This window comes from Cucurbita moschata, unplaced genomic scaffold (assembly GCF_002738365.1).
Source record: "Cucurbita moschata cultivar Rifu unplaced genomic scaffold, Cmos_1.0 Cmo_Scf00025, whole genome shotgun sequence".
Taxonomy (NCBI): Eukaryota; Viridiplantae; Streptophyta; class Magnoliopsida; order Cucurbitales; family Cucurbitaceae; genus Cucurbita; species Cucurbita moschata.
The window spans coordinates 1457063-1475095 of record NW_019268541.1 but is presented as its reverse complement, the minus strand read 5'-3'; the positions used below and the strand labels follow the sequence as shown (position 1 = coordinate 1475095).

Genomic DNA, 18033 nt, shown 5'->3' with positions numbered 1-18033 from the left:
CTTTGACAAATATAACCGGCCACACTTCAAAAATATTACAAGACCAACTAATAACAGAGCTTGATTATTGAGTGTGCTGATAATTTTGATATATTTAATAAAATAACATACACTAAAATTTAATTTGTCCGGGAGGCCTTGTTAGGCCCCATCTTGTCGAGATGAACGAGCAATGCCGAGATTGCTTCTAACTTGATCTAAAATCTTTGACAAATATAACCCCACACTTCAAAAACATTATAAATGCAGGACCGGCTAAGAACAGAACCCGATTATTGAGTGTGCTAGAGAATTTCGACATATTTTTCTATAAAATAAGAGCATGACTCCTCGAGCATACAAAATATATAGTTGAGCTCTTATTATGAAAACGTGACATTTGAGCCCACGCTTTTAATACTCGTTGGCACGTTCAACCAATTAATCCGACAATTAATGCAAGCTAAAAGTAAGAGAATTCACTTTCTTTGGTAGGTCGAGAGGAAAATGAATGTGTCACCAATCAAGTAAGAGGCTCCTCGTGCGTACAAAACATCAGGTTGAGCTCTTATTATGGAAACGTGACATTTAAAACGTTCAACCAATTAATCCGACAAATTAACTGAGCTAAAAGTAGGAGGATATACCTTTCCTCGAGAAGTCGAGATGAAATTAAATATACCTTCGAGCAGCTAGAAGGATCCTCATGCATATGAAATATTTAGACAATTTTAACCTATACATACATTGAGATACGTTTTTTGAATAATAAAAGAGTTTACAATGATCATTACACCGAACACAGCAATGATATCTAAATTTTATTAACCAATCCGAGATTGAATTATCAAAATTTTAGAATAAAAGCTTAATTATAACGAAATAAATCTTAAATTATAACTATATTAACGAACTTCCATGGTGTTCTTGAAACTCATATTCCTTGAAAGAAAGGTAAAAGTATAAATCATTAAAAAAAAATTATTGTGGTTCTTCTTCCTGTTTCAGGCGGGTGGAGAGATTTGAGTATCAATCCATTCATAGGATGCTGCCATTGGCTACTGTAATTGGGAGAGCTCATCTTTGACCGGAGTTGACTTCGAAGATTGTCAATATCACTGAACAGTGGAATCACAGGTATACGGGTCTGTGAAAAATCATCTGCGAAATTTGTTGTTATTGTTATTCTTCATCTTCGTTTAATTTCATCACTTAAAAGCCCAAAAATTCCATCACAAATTTTTGATGTAACGTTTTTTTGTTTTTTTTTTTTTTACCTAACCCTAATTTTGCAGAACCTTTTGCCGAAATCTTCATTCTCTCTCTATCTTTATCTAATGGGGCTCACTTCATAGATTTATCATTTCTAGGTTTCTGAGTTATTTTATGGTATCTTGTTTGTATTGAAGCCATTGGGGGGTTTTTGCATCGATTTCTGTTGGAATCGGGGCTCGTTCGTTTGAATCTGTGTATTGAATCGAAATTGTGGTATAATTTTTTTACAATTACCTGCAAATATTTCCGATTTTGGATGAGTTTGTATATATACATTTGTTGTGTTTTTACACACTCGCAGTCGCGGGGAATTATTAGTAGAAATTGAGTCGGAGCTGGGGGTGGGAGATGGAGGGGAATTCCGGCGGAGGGGGAGCGGGAATTGGGGGAACGACAGCCGGCGGCGTGGCGGCAGGAGGAGTATCGGGCGGCGGCGGCGGCGGCGGAGGGAACGACGTGGAGCTGATGTGCAAAACGCTGCAGGTGGAACACAAGCTTTTCTACTTCGATCTGAAGGAGAATCCCAGAGGCCGATATTTGAAGATATCAGAGAAAACATCGGCTACAAGGTCAACGATCATTGTTCCCTTCTCTGGGATTCCATGGTTCTTAGATCTCTTCAATTACTATATCAATTCCGATGATCCAGAGGTTTTTAGCAAGGAATTGCAGCTCGACACAAAGGCAATCTTTGTTTCTCTTCTTCATTTCTTCTGCTTTTTGATTCATCTCTCTGTTCTAGTGGTCAATTTTTACTTTTTTTGTGTACTCATCCTGCCTTTCAGGTGTTTTATTTCGACATCGGCGAGAATCGGAGGGGTCGTTTCTTGAAGGTAAATTGCTTTTCTTGCTGTTCGATTCTGTCAAATCATTGTTGGATGAATCTGCATAGATTGGAGAATGGGATTAGTCTTGTTGGTCTGGAATTTCCCTTAAAATTTGCAACTGTTCTTCAGAAAAATCTGACATTGCTGCATATCTTTTCTCCTGATGATATTGTCCCGATGTTTTTGTTTGGTTGAAGTTCTACTTCTGCCCTGTTCTTCAGCTTACAGCTTTTGTATTTACAGTTTTTAGCGCCCGAGAAATGAACACTTACGAGAGAAGAAGAAGAATGAAATTAATTGAACTATGAGTTCGCTAAACGGTCATATTGAACACAACTTTTGGTAGGAAACACTCGCACATTTTATTAACACCAATCAAGAAGAGATTACAAGACACTATAAAAACTATTGTACTCTGTGTTTTGTACTTCTTTTGTCTGCGCTTTGTACTTTTTGGGATAAAAACATTGGTAGGGTGGAAGGGTATTTATAGCCGAGACTATACAATTTATTCCTAAAATACCTAATAATTTTCTTGAAATAATTAGGTATCTTTATTCCTAAAATACTTAAGTCATTTTCCTAAAATGCATAGACAATTAGCTCTTACGATTATTGGGCTTGACCTTACTGGGTTAGTGATGATATTGATATTGTAACATCATATTCCATGTTCTGTTTCCTTTTTAAAAAATCATTCTTTGTTTTCTTGATTACTTTTATAGGTTCCATTTGACAAAACTTCCAAATGCGTTTTTCCAAATATGAACTGTACAATGATTAATAGAGATTCCTGAACAGTTTGATTTCACCTTTTCTTTTTCTTTCTTTGGTTCTTCTACCTTTTTTCAAAAAATTTTTTTTGTTTATCTGTTTCGATTACTTATTCATCTGTTTCGGTCATTGGCGTAGTTACGAGAATCCAAAGGTTATTAGCAAAATGTTTAGGCTTATGAAAGTCTAGGGAACAAAAAGGCATGAACATGTTGGCGCCTGACTGTTCAAATCATTGGCATGGCCATGTTAAGGACATGGAATATAGAAAATGTTTTCTTAGTATATATAATTTTATGTAACATATAATGATATTAATGCAGTTGTGCATTTTGTTTTATTTTTTTAAAAAAAAGTTTTATGGAAATTGATAACGAAGACACTTTCTCAGCAACATGAGTACATAATCAAGTTTCATGTTAAACGTTAAACTCGAGTATTTACATGCAATTATATGCTTGTATAATGAGTTCGCACAAACTAGAAAGTTCGTTTTCGAACATTATTTACTGAAATCTCCAGATTTTATCGTTTGCGACGAATTTAAAAAAGGTTCTCCATTCATTAGTTTTACTTCACTTCAATCACAGCCTTGTCTAATTTTATTATTTCTTGTACATGTGTGATTCCCATCTTGATGTTGGATGCATAGAAGGTTATAACATGTAAATGTGGACATATTACCCAAGAAGTGTGTCATCCATGCTTCATATGCTTCCACTAGAGCCAACTCCGTGAGATCCCATATCGGTTGGGGAGGAGAACGAAACATTCTTTATAAGGGTGTGAAAACTTCTCCCTAACAGACGCGTTTTAAAAACGTTGAGGGGAAGCCCGAAAGGGAAAACCCAAAGAGGACAATATCTACTAGCAGTGGGCTTGGGTCGTTACAAACTCTGTGCCACTAATACATTATAATTGATTCATACAGTCATGCGTGACTTGATTTAATTTATATTTGAAGCATGGTTTGTAACTAGTGTGTACACCCTGATTACTTGGTAACTAGCTTTTCATCCTGAATCTACTGATAAATCTATTTTCCATTCCCGTCTTATATTATTTTTTCGGAATCTTTCGTCTTTCCTTACAGTTAAGTCTAGAGCTGCAAGCATTTCCTGCACACTTTAAGTTCCCTCTTGCACATAACTCCTTAATTTTTGTTTTTGATTATTGTTCTCGGAATGGATTACTTGACCACAGTAATGTGATCAGGCACCGAAACTAATGACGTGGCCAACATTTTGTTTGGCCCTTGTTATCAAAATTAGGATTTAGATTGTAACGCTTAAGATGAGGATTTTACGAATTGGGGAGTTTCTCCATATACTCTTATTGTTATCCTTGTTTAACAGATATTGGTGTTTTGGCTGAACTCCTTTCCCTTCTTCTTTTGGTGCCTAAAAAAGAGATTTTTCAAATCTGGTTTGTGGGGTTGTAAATAGAGGTGGCTTTTGGAATTTCAAATTGTGTCAACTGGGCAGGTATCTGAAGCTTCTGTTAGTCGAAACCGCAGTACCATTATCGTTCCTGCTGGAAGCAACCGGGACGAGGGATGGTCTGCATTTAGGAACATTTTGGCAGAAATCAATGAAGCATCTAGGCTTTTCATGCTGCCCAATCAGGTTTCTGCTGCTCATGGCTAGCTTCTCATCGTGCCATTCATGGGCTTACTTCCTTTGTTTCTCGTTTAACGTAATTTCGCGCTGTTTTCTTTTGCCTAAACCAGGAAAATTCTGAACATTCAGAACATCTTGTCGGACTTTCAGACGATGTCGGTGCAGGCTTCATATCAGGTCATAGTAGTCAACCTGCTCCAACCTCTGACTTGAATGTAGATAGACAAGTAGACTTGTCAGCTCAAGATGACATGGGCAATCTGGGTGTTTCAAAAGTTATCCGAGCTGATCAGAAAAGATTCTTTTTCGATCTCGGAAGTAACAACCGGGGTCATTTCTTGAGGATATCTGAGGTAATGATCTACAAAACTGAGCTCAACAGCCTGAATTTGATGTCTAGTTAATCTGTTTCTGTCTGTTTTGAACCCCATGGTTCATTTCTTCATTTTCTTGGTATGTAATTCATCGAACCGATATCGGTTACAGGTTGCAGGGGCGGATCGTTCTTCGATCATTCTTCCATTGTCAGGTCTTAAACAGTTCTATGAAATAGTGGGACATTTTGTGGAGATCACCAAGGATAGGATTGAAGGAATGACAGGCGTGAACGTCAGGACCGTGGATCCGCCTCACAGGTAAAAGTATATACACAGCCCCCGGGGCTCGTGGTGAACTATTCGTTTTAGTGTTTGTGTAGATCTACACGCACGCATGTGTTCAAGTAGAGTTCAAATTATGGTCGGTGTGGTTTGGTACGTTCCTGTCTTGATTTTCTGGTTCAAATCTGAATAATCCATCCTGCTAGATTAGCAGAGGCTATGGAAAATGCTTCTTCTTCTTCTTCTTTGTAATTGTCACTCTATAATAATGGTGAGTTCAGGTGTGTTTTGTTCATTTCAGTTGCAATTACCTTTCTCTACTTTACATCGTTCGCTCACGGGCTGTTAGTAGATATTGTCCTAGACACTGAACGAGTGTCAGTGAGGACGCTGGGCTCGAAGAAGGGTGGATTGTAGGATCCCACGTCAGTTAGAGAGGAGAATGAAACATTCTTTACAAGGATGTGGAAACCTCTCCCTAGCAGACACGTTTTGAAAAGCCTAAAAGGAAAAGCTCCAAAAAAAGACAATATTTGCTAGTTGTGGGCTTGATCTGTTACGCTGGTTGTTAGTATAACTCCTGGTACACCTAACTCTTGGAGAAAGTTATTCAATATCAGTTGAGTTTTATGCAGGAGTATCGATAATGATTTGTACCTCTAACTTTTTGCTTAATGATATACGTCTTGACCAGTTAAGCTAGTTTAAAATTGATATACCCTTTCGAGATATTTGTAAGCATGATGTTTTTTGATATACTTCTTTCAAGTGTTTTTTGATTGTTGGAGTGAGCTTCAAAAGTTAGTGTTTGATTGCATGTTGACGAGCGTTTTCAAATTCTCACTCTCAAATAATAATGAACTAAACAAAAAACGATACTATCCTCGTCTAAATTTGTTTGACGATTAAAACATAAATCTACTAAGAACGGTGAAAAAAAAATAAAATGAATCTATTGAGAATGCTATAAAAAAAAGACTATACCAGGTTTTTTAATTTTAAAACGTGTACGCCGAATACATTATTAAACTTTTAATTTTGTGTTTAATATGTTATTGATTAGTTCGTAAATTCATTAATTAACTGCCACCAAATTGAAATATTTTACCCAAAATAAAAAAATAAAAAAATTGCTATTATCTCTAAATTCAGAAATATATTAAATATTTCTTAAAAGTTAAATACAAAATTACTAGGATATTATAAAGTATAATTTTAAAATTCATTTATTGAGTTTTTTCCCCTATATTTTTAATATTTAGTGTTAATAAATTATGAGATTGAAACTAAGGAAAATTGACGCTAATTTTTATTTATTTATTTTATAGTAAAAAATTAATTTAAATTCGATGACTTAAAATTCTAAATTAATTATCGTTTCAATTTACACCATTCATTAAATAAAAAGTATTAAAATGTAAAAATTAATATAAAATTAAAAAAAAGAAAAGGTTGAAATTTAAAAAATATATATATATATATTTATAATTATAAGAGGTTTTTCATCTTTTTATAATTATAGGGAGAAAATAATTTTATTTAGAAAAAAAAAATTAATTTCTTTTTCTAATTTAATAATAGGTGGAATTGGGAGAATTCAATAATCTACAACTGCTCGAAATGATTCAGACAAAATTATATATATATATTTGACTTCCACAGTCTTCGCTCGAAAATCAAAACCCATTTGGAGGTTTACGGGATTCTCGAGGAAGAAGGAAAATGGCGGAGGTTTTAACCGGAGTGTCTCAGGCGTCATTAGTTTTCCGGCCGCGAGTTGGTGGAGCTCTCAGGAGCAATAATTTTTCAATCAGACGCCTTCAATTTCAATCTACAATCGGTAGAGGTAAGCAATCGCGTTTTTATGGCTTCATTTGATCCTCTTCGTAGATTTGCGCTGTTTATCCGTTTCGGATCGTCATCTAGATTTAATGTTAGTTAATTACTTGATTAGTGCGATGATTGAAACACATTCTGAATTTCATGTTTTCCGTAGGGATTTCCTTTGATTGTAAGAAAGTGGTGTCTGCTATCCGTGCGACCGACTCCGAAAATGATATCGAGATTTATCCAGACGCCACTGGCGGTGATTCTTCTGATAAAGGGATTCACGGCGATGGAGGTGGTGGTAGCGGCGGAGGTAAAGGTGGTAGAGGCGATAATGATGGCAATAGCGGGGAGGGAGAGGAATCTAATGACAGCAGCCGGAAGAACGCTTTGTCAATGTCGCAGAAATTAACTCTTGGATATGCAGCACTAGTAGGAGGTTCTATTTTCCATTACTTATTTCCTTTTTTTTTGTTGTTGTAAATTTGAAGCGAAGGTGTCAATTATGTTCATACGGACTGTATTATAACTGTTCTTGGTTGCAATATTAATTCAGTCCTTCTCCTTTTCACTTCGCAGTTGGCGGCTTAATGGGGTATTTGAAAAGTGGCAGCCAAAAGTCGATCATGGCAGGGGGAGTCTCAGCCTCACTGTTACTTGTCGTTTATAAACTGCTCCCCAGCAACCCTGTTCTTGCATCGTCCCTGGGTCTTGGTAAGGATTGATTATATCTTTTAACTAGCTCCCGTTTGATTACTTGTTTAGCTTTTGAAAATTAAGTTTATAAATACTGTTTTCACCTATGAGTCCTATTGTTTTGTTAGCAATGTTTTCAAGATCCATGACAAGTTTTAGAAACTAAAAAATAAGTACTTTTTAGAAATTTGTGTTTATTTTTTAACCTTGGCTAAAAACTCAATTGTTAGATGAAGACCAATGCAAAGAAGTTGCAAGAAAACAAGCACAAGTTTCAAAAACAAAAAAGCTAACAATCACATGATTATTAATTGGACCTCGATTGTCATACGTTTTTCCTTATCACATAGCTGATATAAACTGTCCTATTGGGAACTTCGAGTTCTTGAATCCTTATTAGAAACAATGAGCAGATACACTTCGTTTTGGGATGTATATGCAATTTCTAGCTATGAATAACAAGTTCTCCCCTCTTCTTTACATTAAATTTGGTTTAATGGAAATGAATGAACTCGAGTGTGTCCATAATTAAGTTTTCTACGCCGAAGTAGATTGGTTGCTAGTCTTTCAAAGGAAACGACGAAATTAGTTGTGGAAATACTATTAAGCGTCCAGGTTAATTCGTTCAAAGATTAGTTATATGGATTTGCCAGAGTTTTCAGAGTGTTAGTTGTGGGGTTTGTTAGTGGCAGTGGCAGTTGAATACAAAGGAAAGCGTGGTAAGTGAAACATGAGGAGAATATTGAGAGTTCTGTGTTAATCTTCCCTTAGGTCGTGGTCCAGTTTTCTTGAGTCGCCTCTGATCTTATTGACAATTTGTATCTTCTTATTTTAGTCATTCTATATAAGGCCTAGTTTCTTGAAAACTAGTAGCGGAGCATTCATTCTTTAAAATGGAGTCAGAATTTAGAGAAGAATTCTTGAGCAGAAATGATAGTGTTTTGGCATCAATTTGTTGCCAAGTGGGATTGGGATGCAATCAAAGCTGGATATGAATCTACATTACAGATACGTGGTCCAAATTATTTCTAGATTATGAGATTTTGAGTATAACCTTCGATGTTGGTCGTGTTCTCAGTTCATCTCAGTTCACCTTTCTTATCTGTAGTTTTATAGCAAAAGTTGTGCTGTCGGGATTCTTTGTTGGGGAAACTCAATTGCTTAGCTCTCACATTGGGAATACCAAGAAGAAAGAAAACACATGTATCAGAAAGATAGAAGGAAATGTATTGCAATATCAAGAGAAATCACAATATCAATAGCCTTTTGAGAGGACTATATCTCTCCATCGAGTCCCATAATCGGACAATTCACCACAATGATCCTTTTTTTCTCTTAGATCCTGAACTCTCCCTATTTAGAATCAAGTTACCCTGCAACAATGTTCTGTTGGCCAAATGGTTGTGGCGGTTTCATCAAGAATCCAATTCCTTTGGCAAAAGGTTATAGTGAGTAAATATGGGTCTCCTTTTGAGTGGAGCTCAAGTCAAAGGCACATCCAGAAATCCTTGAAAAAGTATTGTTGAGGATTTTCCGTTCTGTTCTCTTGCTGTTTGTAGCTTAGTTGGAGATGGCAGAAACGTTTTTTTGGGAGGATAGATGGTTGGAGAATAAACATTGCTGCTATTTATTCTCTTGGTTATTTCATTTGTCCTTGATGAGAAATAGTTTGGTGGCAGCTGTTTTGGCTCAGTCCACATCCTCTCCTTCGTTGGGTCTAGTTGAGCTTTGTTCAATAGCGAAACACGAGATATTATTGATTGTCTATTGATATTTGGTGTAACATCCCAAGCTCACCGCTAAGAGATATTGTTCTCTTTGAGCTTTCTCTTCTGGGCTTCTCCTCAAGGTTTTAAAACGCATCTACTAGGGAGAGTTTTTCACACCCTTATAAAGAATGCTTCGTTCTCCTTTCTAATCGATGTGGGATCTCACAATCCACCCCCCTTCGAGACCCAGCATCCTCGCTGGCACTTGTTCCCCTCTCCAATCAATGTGGGACCCCCCCAATCCTTTCCCTTCGGGGCCTAGTGTCCTCGCTGACACATCGCCTAGTGTCTGGCTTTGATATCATTTGTAACAGCTAAAACCCACCGCTAACAGATATTGTCCTCTTTGGGCTTTTCCTTCCGGGCTCCCCCTCAAAGTTTTAAACGCATCTGTTTGGGAGAGGTTTCCACACTCTTATAAATAATGTTTCGTTCCCCTCTCCACCCACTGATACTGTGTTGTGTTGAGATGACCTTCCATACTGAAGACAAAAATCAGCCTTGATAAAGAATGAGGATGGACCACGTTCATCATCTTGAGGACAAGGCGATACTTTATTTACGAGTAGTGTAGGCATCTAGGATAGTTGGTTCATTAGCCATATGGGTATCTGGAATTTCCTTCCGTGTTAGTTGTGGGACTCGATAGTGCTTAGCGGTTTTAAACTAGCGAATAGGATGGCGAATGAAATGTAAGGTGAAGATTGAGAATCTTGTAATGAGCTTGTCCCATGGAAGGCTTTCAGATTTCTCAAGTTACCTGCAGCTATCCCGTTTGCTTGCTTTTCGGCTTTTAGCCATTTTATCGATTTTGGTCTGTTTCGATTCAGTCGATACTTTGCAAAATAGTGCTTAGTTTCATTTCAATATTTCCTCTTCCACACGAGTAGCTTAGAATAATTATACATAAGGTCATTGTTTTAACGTAATCTCCTTATTTCCTCAAACCCGTCTCAACTTGATTTTATTCTTAATCTACAGGCCTGTCTGCTTCGCTACTGGTAGTAATGGGATCTCGTTTCAAGAATTCGGGGAAGATATTTCCAGCCGGTGTCGTATCTCTCGTGTCGTTTGTAATGACTGGAGGTTACATGCATGGAATTTTACGTAGCGCGCATTGAATGCATGGCGTTTGAAAAACTGGTGAGGATAGTCATAAACTGTAACCGGCAGATGTGGTTGTTGCTGTAGAATCTTTTTTCTCTGTGGATTGGAGTTTTAGGTCTGTGGAATTGATTTTGATGTGCCTTCAACTTTGTTCTTCAAGTATCTTTATGCAACCATATGAACAATGGTAATAATAATACTAGACTTTCAATGTTCAAAGGTTAATGAACAGGCTTGTTCTTGTTCTTGTTCTTTCCAGATTTGGGTGGCTTTACAACTTGTTTGGAAGCTGCATTTCAATGGAATGGTGTAAAAATTTGTCTGTTCAACCGTTTTAGCACAAATTTTATTTTTCACTGGAAGATTTCACAATCTTTTAAGCTTATAAACACTATTTCGATTTTTTTTTTTTTTTTTATGGTTGAGTTAGCACCCCTCGTTAGAAACTAATCGAGCTCCGTTTGATCTCCTAGAAGTAGAAGCTGAATCAGTTGTATGCTATAATGTAGATTATGTGTGGGATACGATCCTTAATAGTCCATTGCTGGTGAAAGTCCATCAATGTCGCAGGGACTCATTCTGACTGAAACAAGAGATGGATCTTTACCAACTTTCATATACTCGTACCTTGAGGGAAGCCAAAAGATGGGAGCGTTGAGAGCGAGCCTTATTAAAGAAAAAAAACCCCTCTCGAACAAAGTAAGGGATTGAGCCGCGTGAAAGCTACGACTTATAAGAACGTTACATAATTTCTTCCTCCTCTCTTCTACAAAGTACGTCAATTGTGGTAGTTTTTTTTTTTTTTAAATATATCACTTTCCACCTCTGAATTTCATTTTTATTCACGATAGATTTGATATTTATTATTCATACTCATCTCTTTTTTAAGAACAAGATCAACTATAGGATCTAAATTAATGACATCTAGCTAAACAAAAATGGTAAAATTATAATAATGAAAAGAGAGTACGTGAAATGATTTTAAGAGGAAGGAAATCACATTTTGAAAAACCTTTGCAATCAAAATTCAAAGAATTGATGATTTTAGTCTAAAAAAAAAGGAGGAAGAAATTTGATGATTTTATTATTTATTTGGAATAATTGTTAATTTGGATAAGACATCTAATTTATTTATTTGTAAAAAGTTGCGACGAATTCAGAGGCGATCCGCTACCAGTTTCTTTCTGAGCTCTGCAAAACGGAGAATTTGACTGAGTTCTGAGGTCGGACGATCACTGCACTCCGGCGGACATGACGGTGGTTGCTCACCGTCAAAATTGATCGAAAGCATCAATACAAGAATCGGAGAATCGAGCAATTGAGAGGATCGATCAGCGGAGATCCAAAAAATGTCGGTGGAGCCTCCTCCTTTCCAGGAAGCAGCGCGCTGCGAGGTCTGCAAATGCAGTTTCAACACCTTCCGGCGAAGGGTACCAAATTCTATTTCCCCTATAATTTAATCGACTTCGATGACATCGTTCAGATTGAGCTACTGCATAGATGACTGATTCCGATTCTATTTCGAGCTGAGATTAAACGATTGTTCTGTGTTTTTTTTCAAATAATTATTTGCAGCATCATTGCCGATGCTGTGGAAGGACGTTGTGCCACGAGCATTCTTCTTTTCAAATGGTATTATTCGTTCCTCCTCCTAGTTGATGGCTTGCTTTAATAGGGAACTTATTGCGATCTGATTGGTATATTTACGTTCTTGTTTGTGGAAATTCAGGCCTTGCCGCAGTTCGGTATTCAATCCTCTGTTAGAGTTTGTGGTGACTGTTTCAATGTCTCCTCTCAGTAAGTCATGTATAAATTTGATCATACGCTTTGTCATACCTTCCTTTCCTTGAGCATTTATTCAAGAAAGGATGTATTTCTTAACGTCTGCTTGATAATTCATTTCATCCTGTATAAATAATAAGCTCAGAATTAAAGTGCGCTGAGTTCAAACTGAAATGGAATGATTCTATGCGTTATTAACTGTTTCTTGCAGCTTCTTGAACTTGAAATTTCTTGTTAGAGGATTCAAGTTCTAGATTATTTTTCCTATAAATATACTTGAAAACTGAAGATTAGAAGCTTAATAATCCCAATTGGAATCGGGCGTTCTTGTACCAAGGACTTTGGTTTGTACGAGAATCCCGAAATTTTGAACTTTTCGAACCTGTTTATGGATGATATCAGGACTTAGAATCTCTGGTCATTGTTTCTGTTGAAGACGGTGCCTACATCAATGCATGTTGTTCATGGAGTTTGCACCTTTACTATATTCTATTTCTTATTTTTTAGCTTTCATGTGAAGGCACCATTAAAATTTTCAGTGGGTTTCCAAATTCATTGACGATAAAATTTTCCGCTCCTGATCGTTTTCTCTTCTATGAATGAGTGAAATTGAAACCTACGTTCTAAAACATTCTTTGAACGCTCTTTAAAGGCTCAAAGTAATTGAAAACCACCAATGATGAGGTAGTTGGATATTGGTATGATATGAAGGCTGTTGCTTGTGGGCTGAAGCATAAAAGCTCTTAGATCAGTCATCAGTTCATTCTTCTTGGATTTAGATATAAAAAATTGTATACAGATTTGGAAAGTCCTTGTCTTCCCTCGTTTCCCCCTAAATTCTTGTTCTCGTCTGAGAGGTATCCTTTGAGCTCTCAATCTTATGCAGAGATCGAACCTAGCATTTAGCACCGGTCAGTCCATTTATGATTCAATGTATAGATTGAACCTAGCATACTAAATTTATCGAGTCTGCCATATTACAGATCCAGAGAAGTTGGTCAACCACCATCGTTAGCTGTAGTTGATCAAGTTGCAGACACAGTTTCCAAACTAAACCTTGATGGGGATGTAAATTCTGAGCCTAAACCAGCTGTGGAGCATCAACCTGCGTTCGGCATTTCAGATTGCAAGTGTGGAATGCCATTATGTATTTGTGAAACACCAGTCCAGTCTATGGAAACAGAAGCAGTTCCTTCACAGGTTTTAATATTAGTAATTTCTAGTACTCATGTATGAGCTGTGCCCCTCATGGAATTTGATAATTCTTGTGGCAGAAGAAAACAGCTTCCACCTCTACTCAGTACAGTTCAAAACCAAAGAAGACTGATTCCAATCTAAGGAATAGAGGATCCACCTCCAACAGCAAGCTTCGGTATGTTAGCAATCTGTTTTATTCTAATAGGTTTGTGTCTAAGTTTATCACACTCCTTGATGAGTTCGTATGACTTGGGTCAAGTGGCATATTTTCTCATTGCTATCATTCTTTGTTATATACTCGCTTTATCGCTCGTATTATTGATTTTGAGGATAAGTCCGATCTTAATCTGCAGTTGTAATTTATATTATTAAACAGGAATCTTGCAGCAGATGAATCGAGGATTAATTATGAAGCAAGTGGCGAGGTATATAGTCTGTGTATCGTCTTAATATTCCTTTCGTGTCTGTGAAAGGGTTTAAAGTTCTGCTTCATCTATAGAATTTCACTTTCTTACAGGGGTTAAGGGAAGCTATCAAGAATGGTGACACTATTGCTGTCAAGAAACTTTTGAGCGAGGTACCAAATGCCTTCATAACAATCAAAGTATGCAATTGTGATGTCCCCTTGCAGACGCGTTTTAAAGCCTTGAGGGGAAGCCCGAAAGGGAAAGCCCAAAGAGGACAATATCTGCTAACGGTGGATCTGGGTCGTTACAAATGGTATCAGAGTCAAACACCGGATGATGTGTCAGCCTTCTCGCCCTTCCCCAAAGGGGGTAGACACGAGGCGATGTGCCAGTAAGGACGCTAGCCCCAAAGGGGAGTGGATTTGGAGGGGGTCGCACATCGTGCCAGCGAAGACGCTGGGCACCAAGAGAGGTGGATTATGATATCCCACATTCGTTGGGGAGGAGAACAAAACACCCTTTATAAGGGTTTGGAACCCTTCCCCTAGCAGACGCGTTTTAAAGCCTTGAGGGGAAGCCCGAAAGGGAAAGTCCAAAGAGGACAATATCTGCTAGCGGTGGTTTTGGGTCGTTACAATAATAGAATTATTTACTCTTCTCATGTTGGCAGGGCGTAGATGCAAATTACCATGACAAACAAGGACTGTCTTTGCTGCATGTGGTATAAAATCTCTCTTTCAGAACATAGCATTCATGTCGGTTTAGAGGTATAATATTCCGATCAATTTTCATTTGGATGTAGGCGGCGGTCTTTAATCAGACTGATATTGTTTTTGCCCTCATTGAAAGCGGGGCTAGCCTGGACTACAAAAATGCTCAAGGTAACTAACTACTCGTTAACGTTTCTTAAAAAAGGAAACGAAAAGAAAAGGTCACTGGATCTTGCGAGATGAATGGCTCTTATTTAGCGCTTTATGGTTTGTCGGTGTATAGTACAAGATAGGACCGAATAACATGTACACCATTTGATAATTACCTAAGAGAAAAGCTGAGATATTGCATAATGGTTCATCGTTGCCACTGCCACAGGAGAAACGCCATTGGATTGTGCTCCAGCTTCTTTGCAATATAAGATACGAGAGAAGATGGGAGGGCAGTGAAGAAGGAGGAAGCAACTATCCACATAACCAGGGAGATGACATCCCATATTTTTCTAGTAAATACTTCTATAACTCTGCACCAGAGTGCTTTACTTTTCTTTTTTTGTTCCCTTCTTTTTGATGTCTCATACTCTGGTAATGGCAGATTATCTGGCTGTCTCTGTAGAATCTCTCTTTCAACATAACTTTTCAGCAATTATAGACCATAAATCGTTACATTAGGTTATCATTTTAGATATCCTCCGCAGTTAGTGTTGTTCCTAACTTGGATAGTCTTTGGTGTTTAATTTAGAGGCAGTTCGGGAGCTTAGTCGAAAAACTGTCGAAATAGGTAGAAGTAAATTTAGGTATCTCTCTCTCTATACACGGTAAGATCTTAGTTTGTTCTTTGAGAACCCACATTAGTTCGAGACAAGAACAAAACATTCCTTATAAGAGTGTAGAAACCTCTCCCTATAGACGCGTTTTAAAAACCTTGAGGGGAAGCCCGAAAGAGAAAGCTCAAAAGAGGATAATATCTGCTAGCGATGGATTGAACTGTTACATCAAGTGCAGTATCATTTTTACTTTGGCTGGTGTAGAGGAGGATCGAGTTACAAAATTTTATTTGTGGGTCTGTGGTTTGTAAAGGGTGTTGGGGGTGGGAGCTGAGTTAGTGGTCATTGGAGCAAGTGAAAGATTAAAGGACTTTGAGGATCAGCTTAGACCCCAAGGATATTAAAATTTTACGAGTTTTCTTACAACTATCAAGTATTATAGGCTTAGACCCAAGGATATTAAGATTTTACGAGTTTTCTTACAACTACCGAGTATTATAGGCTTAGACCCAAGGGTATTAAGAGTTTACGAGTTTTCTTACAACTACCGAGTATTATAGGCTAGACCCAAGGATATTAAGATTTTACGAGTTTTCTTACAACTACCGAGTATTATAGACTTAGACCCAAGGATATTAAGATTTTACGAGTTTTCTTACAACTACCAAGTATTATAGGGTTAGACCCAAGGATACTAAGATTTTATGAGTTTTCTTACAACTACCGAGTATTATAGGCTTAGGCAATTGTTGCATAAAACTAATCGAAGTATTGCCCCGAGTTGATGAGATCTCAGGAATTAAAGCAAAAATTTTGGTCCATGCCCCCATGACTTTGGGATATTAACTCTATCTGACACAGAATTTGCCAATTGGGTTTATTGGGATGCTCCTAAGCTTTTTGTGCTTTTTTGATTCTATATGAAGATGCTGGTTGGTATGACCCTTTTTCAAATATTTGTCATTTTGACAAGATGCTCGATTTTTTTTCTATCTATCGAAATACTTTAATGAGAAGTTATTTGTATATTGAAATATTCGTCAGGTAGAAAAAGGAAAATGGATTTGAAGTTAGGTTTATCGAGTTCTTCGAGTCACTAAATCTTTTAAAAACTCCTAATTTGAATACCGTCGAAGATGAAAGTTGCTCTAGTTTGAATGGAGTCGAGGATCGAGTCGATTGAGCGGTCAAATTGTTAGTTTTATATCTTATATATATATATTTGTCCTCTACTTTTATCTTCCCCTTACTACTTTTTCTCTCATCCATCATCATTCATCCATTATCATAGAATAAAGTTGGAAACAAAAGCATTTGTAAATGGTTGGTGCTAAATTATATGGTATATATTTATCTCTAAGGTTTAAAAGTTTTCAAGTTTATTTTATTTTTCATATTTTTTTAAATCTTGTTAAAAACTTTCTAATTTATTTTTATTTAAGAAATTTATGTCGATTACTGTGAAGTTATGCTCATTTTCACATTATATTGTATGACTCGTGTCACAATTGCACTCAATTAAGATTTACAATTCTATTGTGCGACACTTACTCTTATTCGCGGGTACAGTACGTTAGCCAACTAGAGTTTGTGTTGCCGTTGTCACGAACGATGTGTGCTCAAACCTACTGGCCATGTTCCTCAAAAAAATATTTTAAAAACAGGGAAAGAGTAAGTTTTAGAAAATGTTGGAAAATCGATTTTAAGAAAGTGATGTTATGGGCTAAAAGCGAGCAAGTAACAATCATGACTTTGATTACTTATAACCTAAACATAGTTCAACTGAGTAAAACATATATCATCGATCAATGAATTGAAAGTTCAAATCTCAAGTTCACAAGTTGTCGATCGAAAAAAGATAACACGAAGTTGTTGAGACGCAAATGGTAATTAGAGCAACATTGGGAGGAGAGTTTTATACCAATAAGTTTCTCATTGCACACAAAAATTCCCTTTCTGTTTTTGGTAAAATCCATGTTTAATTATTTTCTTTCTTTCTTTCAAAGTTCAAGCTCCAATTTTCATTTTTGGTTGCTGTTCTTGTCACGAGACAAAAATAAAATAAAATCCGGAGCCAAGATTGAGCAATTTGCAGGAAAAATTATATATTTGTGCCCTTTTTCACCATTTCTTGATGAAGATGGGATTCCTAAAAGTTGAAGAAAGCACTTAGGATCAAAATCTCTCACTTTGCGAATGGAAAATTCAACAAATTCATCTACTTTTTGGTTGTGGGGACTGCACCGACGCCTCGATTTTGAATTTGAACAAACTCCATTCATTTTATTCTTCTTCTTCTTCTTCTTCTTCTTCAATTTGTTCATTTCTGTTCACGAAAGATGTTTATATAAGGGAAGAATCAACTGCTTCAGCATAAGAACGAGACGCGCGGTTTTTCCCAATTTGAGTTGAGCGAATCTTCGTTATGCATTTACAACATTGCGAAACTAGGGTTCCGAGTTTTGATTTTCTTTCTCGAGGTTGATACTCGATTCAGGTTCGCTTTTGGCTTTTGCATGGATTTTTTTCACGTATCATTGTTTAGTTGAGATATTCTTTTTTCCTTGCTTTATATTATCAAATTTGATTGAAATGTGTTTGGATTTGTGTGCGTGATTTCCAGGCTGATTGATCGAACTATTTCTTTCCGTCGTTCTGTTTCATTAGGGATTTGTCGTTTTTTTTTTTTTTTTTTCTC

At 36.9% G+C, this 18033-nt stretch overlaps 4 protein-coding genes across 5 annotated transcripts in view; all 4 read left to right on the top strand.

Annotated features, from left to right (window-relative positions):
• The first annotated feature begins 1176 nt into the window (after positions 1-1176).
• Positions 1177-5300, top strand: LOC111461388 (transcription factor Pur-alpha 1-like). Its single transcript, XM_023104899.1, has 5 exons — positions 1177-1938; positions 2040-2087; positions 4340-4480; positions 4585-4827; positions 4961-5300. Exons 1-5 carry the CDS (start codon positions 1603-1605, stop codon positions 5111-5113), a joined length of 921 nt encoding a protein of 306 aa, XP_022960667.1. The 5' UTR covers positions 1177-1602; the 3' UTR covers positions 5114-5300.
• Positions 5301-6726: 1426 nt separating this feature from the next.
• Positions 6727-10717, top strand: LOC111461390 (protein FATTY ACID EXPORT 2, chloroplastic-like). Its single transcript, XM_023104902.1, has 4 exons — positions 6727-6919; positions 7070-7339; positions 7480-7614; positions 10347-10717. The coding sequence occupies exons 1-4, from the start codon at positions 6796-6798 to the stop codon at positions 10484-10486; spliced, it is 669 nt and encodes a 222-aa protein (XP_022960670.1). The 5' UTR covers positions 6727-6795; the 3' UTR covers positions 10487-10717.
• Positions 10718-11533: 816 nt separating this feature from the next.
• On the top strand, positions 11534-15244 carry LOC111461389 (vacuolar protein sorting-associated protein 27-like). Of its 2 annotated transcripts, none has more exons than XM_023104901.1 (10): positions 11534-11902; positions 12048-12104; positions 12202-12269; positions 13238-13454; positions 13532-13626; positions 13828-13876; positions 13969-14028; positions 14529-14579; positions 14661-14739; positions 14948-15244. In XM_023104901.1, exons 1-10 carry the CDS (start codon positions 11822-11824, stop codon positions 15016-15018), a joined length of 828 nt encoding a protein of 275 aa, XP_022960669.1. In that variant the 5' UTR covers positions 11534-11821; the 3' UTR covers positions 15019-15244. The 2 variants fall into 2 exon arrangements, with proteins under 2 accessions (XP_022960669.1, XP_022960668.1); XM_023104900.1 differs by having other exon boundaries at positions 11540-11902; positions 13529-13626.
• Positions 15245-17370: 2126 nt separating this feature from the next.
• LOC111461387 overlaps positions 17371-18033 on the top strand; it is a 4736-nt gene continuing 4073 nt past the window's right edge. Inside the window, exon 1 of the mRNA XM_023104897.1 lies at positions 17371-17832. The gene's annotated coding sequence lies outside the window, so the exon portion shown is untranslated. The remainder of the gene's footprint in view (positions 17833-18033) is intronic.

Coding starts and splice junctions, on each gene's coding strand:
- LOC111461388 (XM_023104899.1), top strand. CDS start 1,603: ATGGAGGGGAATTCCGGCGGAGGGGGAGCGGGAATTGGGGGAACGACA. Junction 1,939..2,039: donor AATTGCAGCTCGACACAAAG/GCAATCTTTGTT, acceptor CCTGCCTTTCAG/GTGTTTTATTTCGACATCGG. Junction 4,481..4,584: donor TTTTCATGCTGCCCAATCAG/GTTTCTGCTGCT, acceptor TGCCTAAACCAG/GAAAATTCTGAACATTCAGA.
- LOC111461390 (XM_023104902.1), top strand. CDS start 6,796: ATGGCGGAGGTTTTAACCGGAGTGTCTCAGGCGTCATTAGTTTTCCGG. Junction 7,340..7,479: donor ATATGCAGCACTAGTAGGAG/GTTCTATTTTCC, acceptor TTCACTTCGCAG/TTGGCGGCTTAATGGGGTAT. Junction 7,615..10,346: donor TGCATCGTCCCTGGGTCTTG/GTAAGGATTGAT, acceptor CTTAATCTACAG/GCCTGTCTGCTTCGCTACTG.
- LOC111461389 (XM_023104900.1), top strand. CDS start 11,822: ATGTCGGTGGAGCCTCCTCCTTTCCAGGAAGCAGCGCGCTGCGAGGTC. Junction 13,455..13,528: donor CAGAAGCAGTTCCTTCACAG/GTTTTAATATTA, acceptor TTCTTGTGGCAG/AAGAAAACAGCTTCCACCTC. Junction 14,580..14,660: donor GACTGTCTTTGCTGCATGTG/GTATAAAATCTC, acceptor ATTTGGATGTAG/GCGGCGGTCTTTAATCAGAC.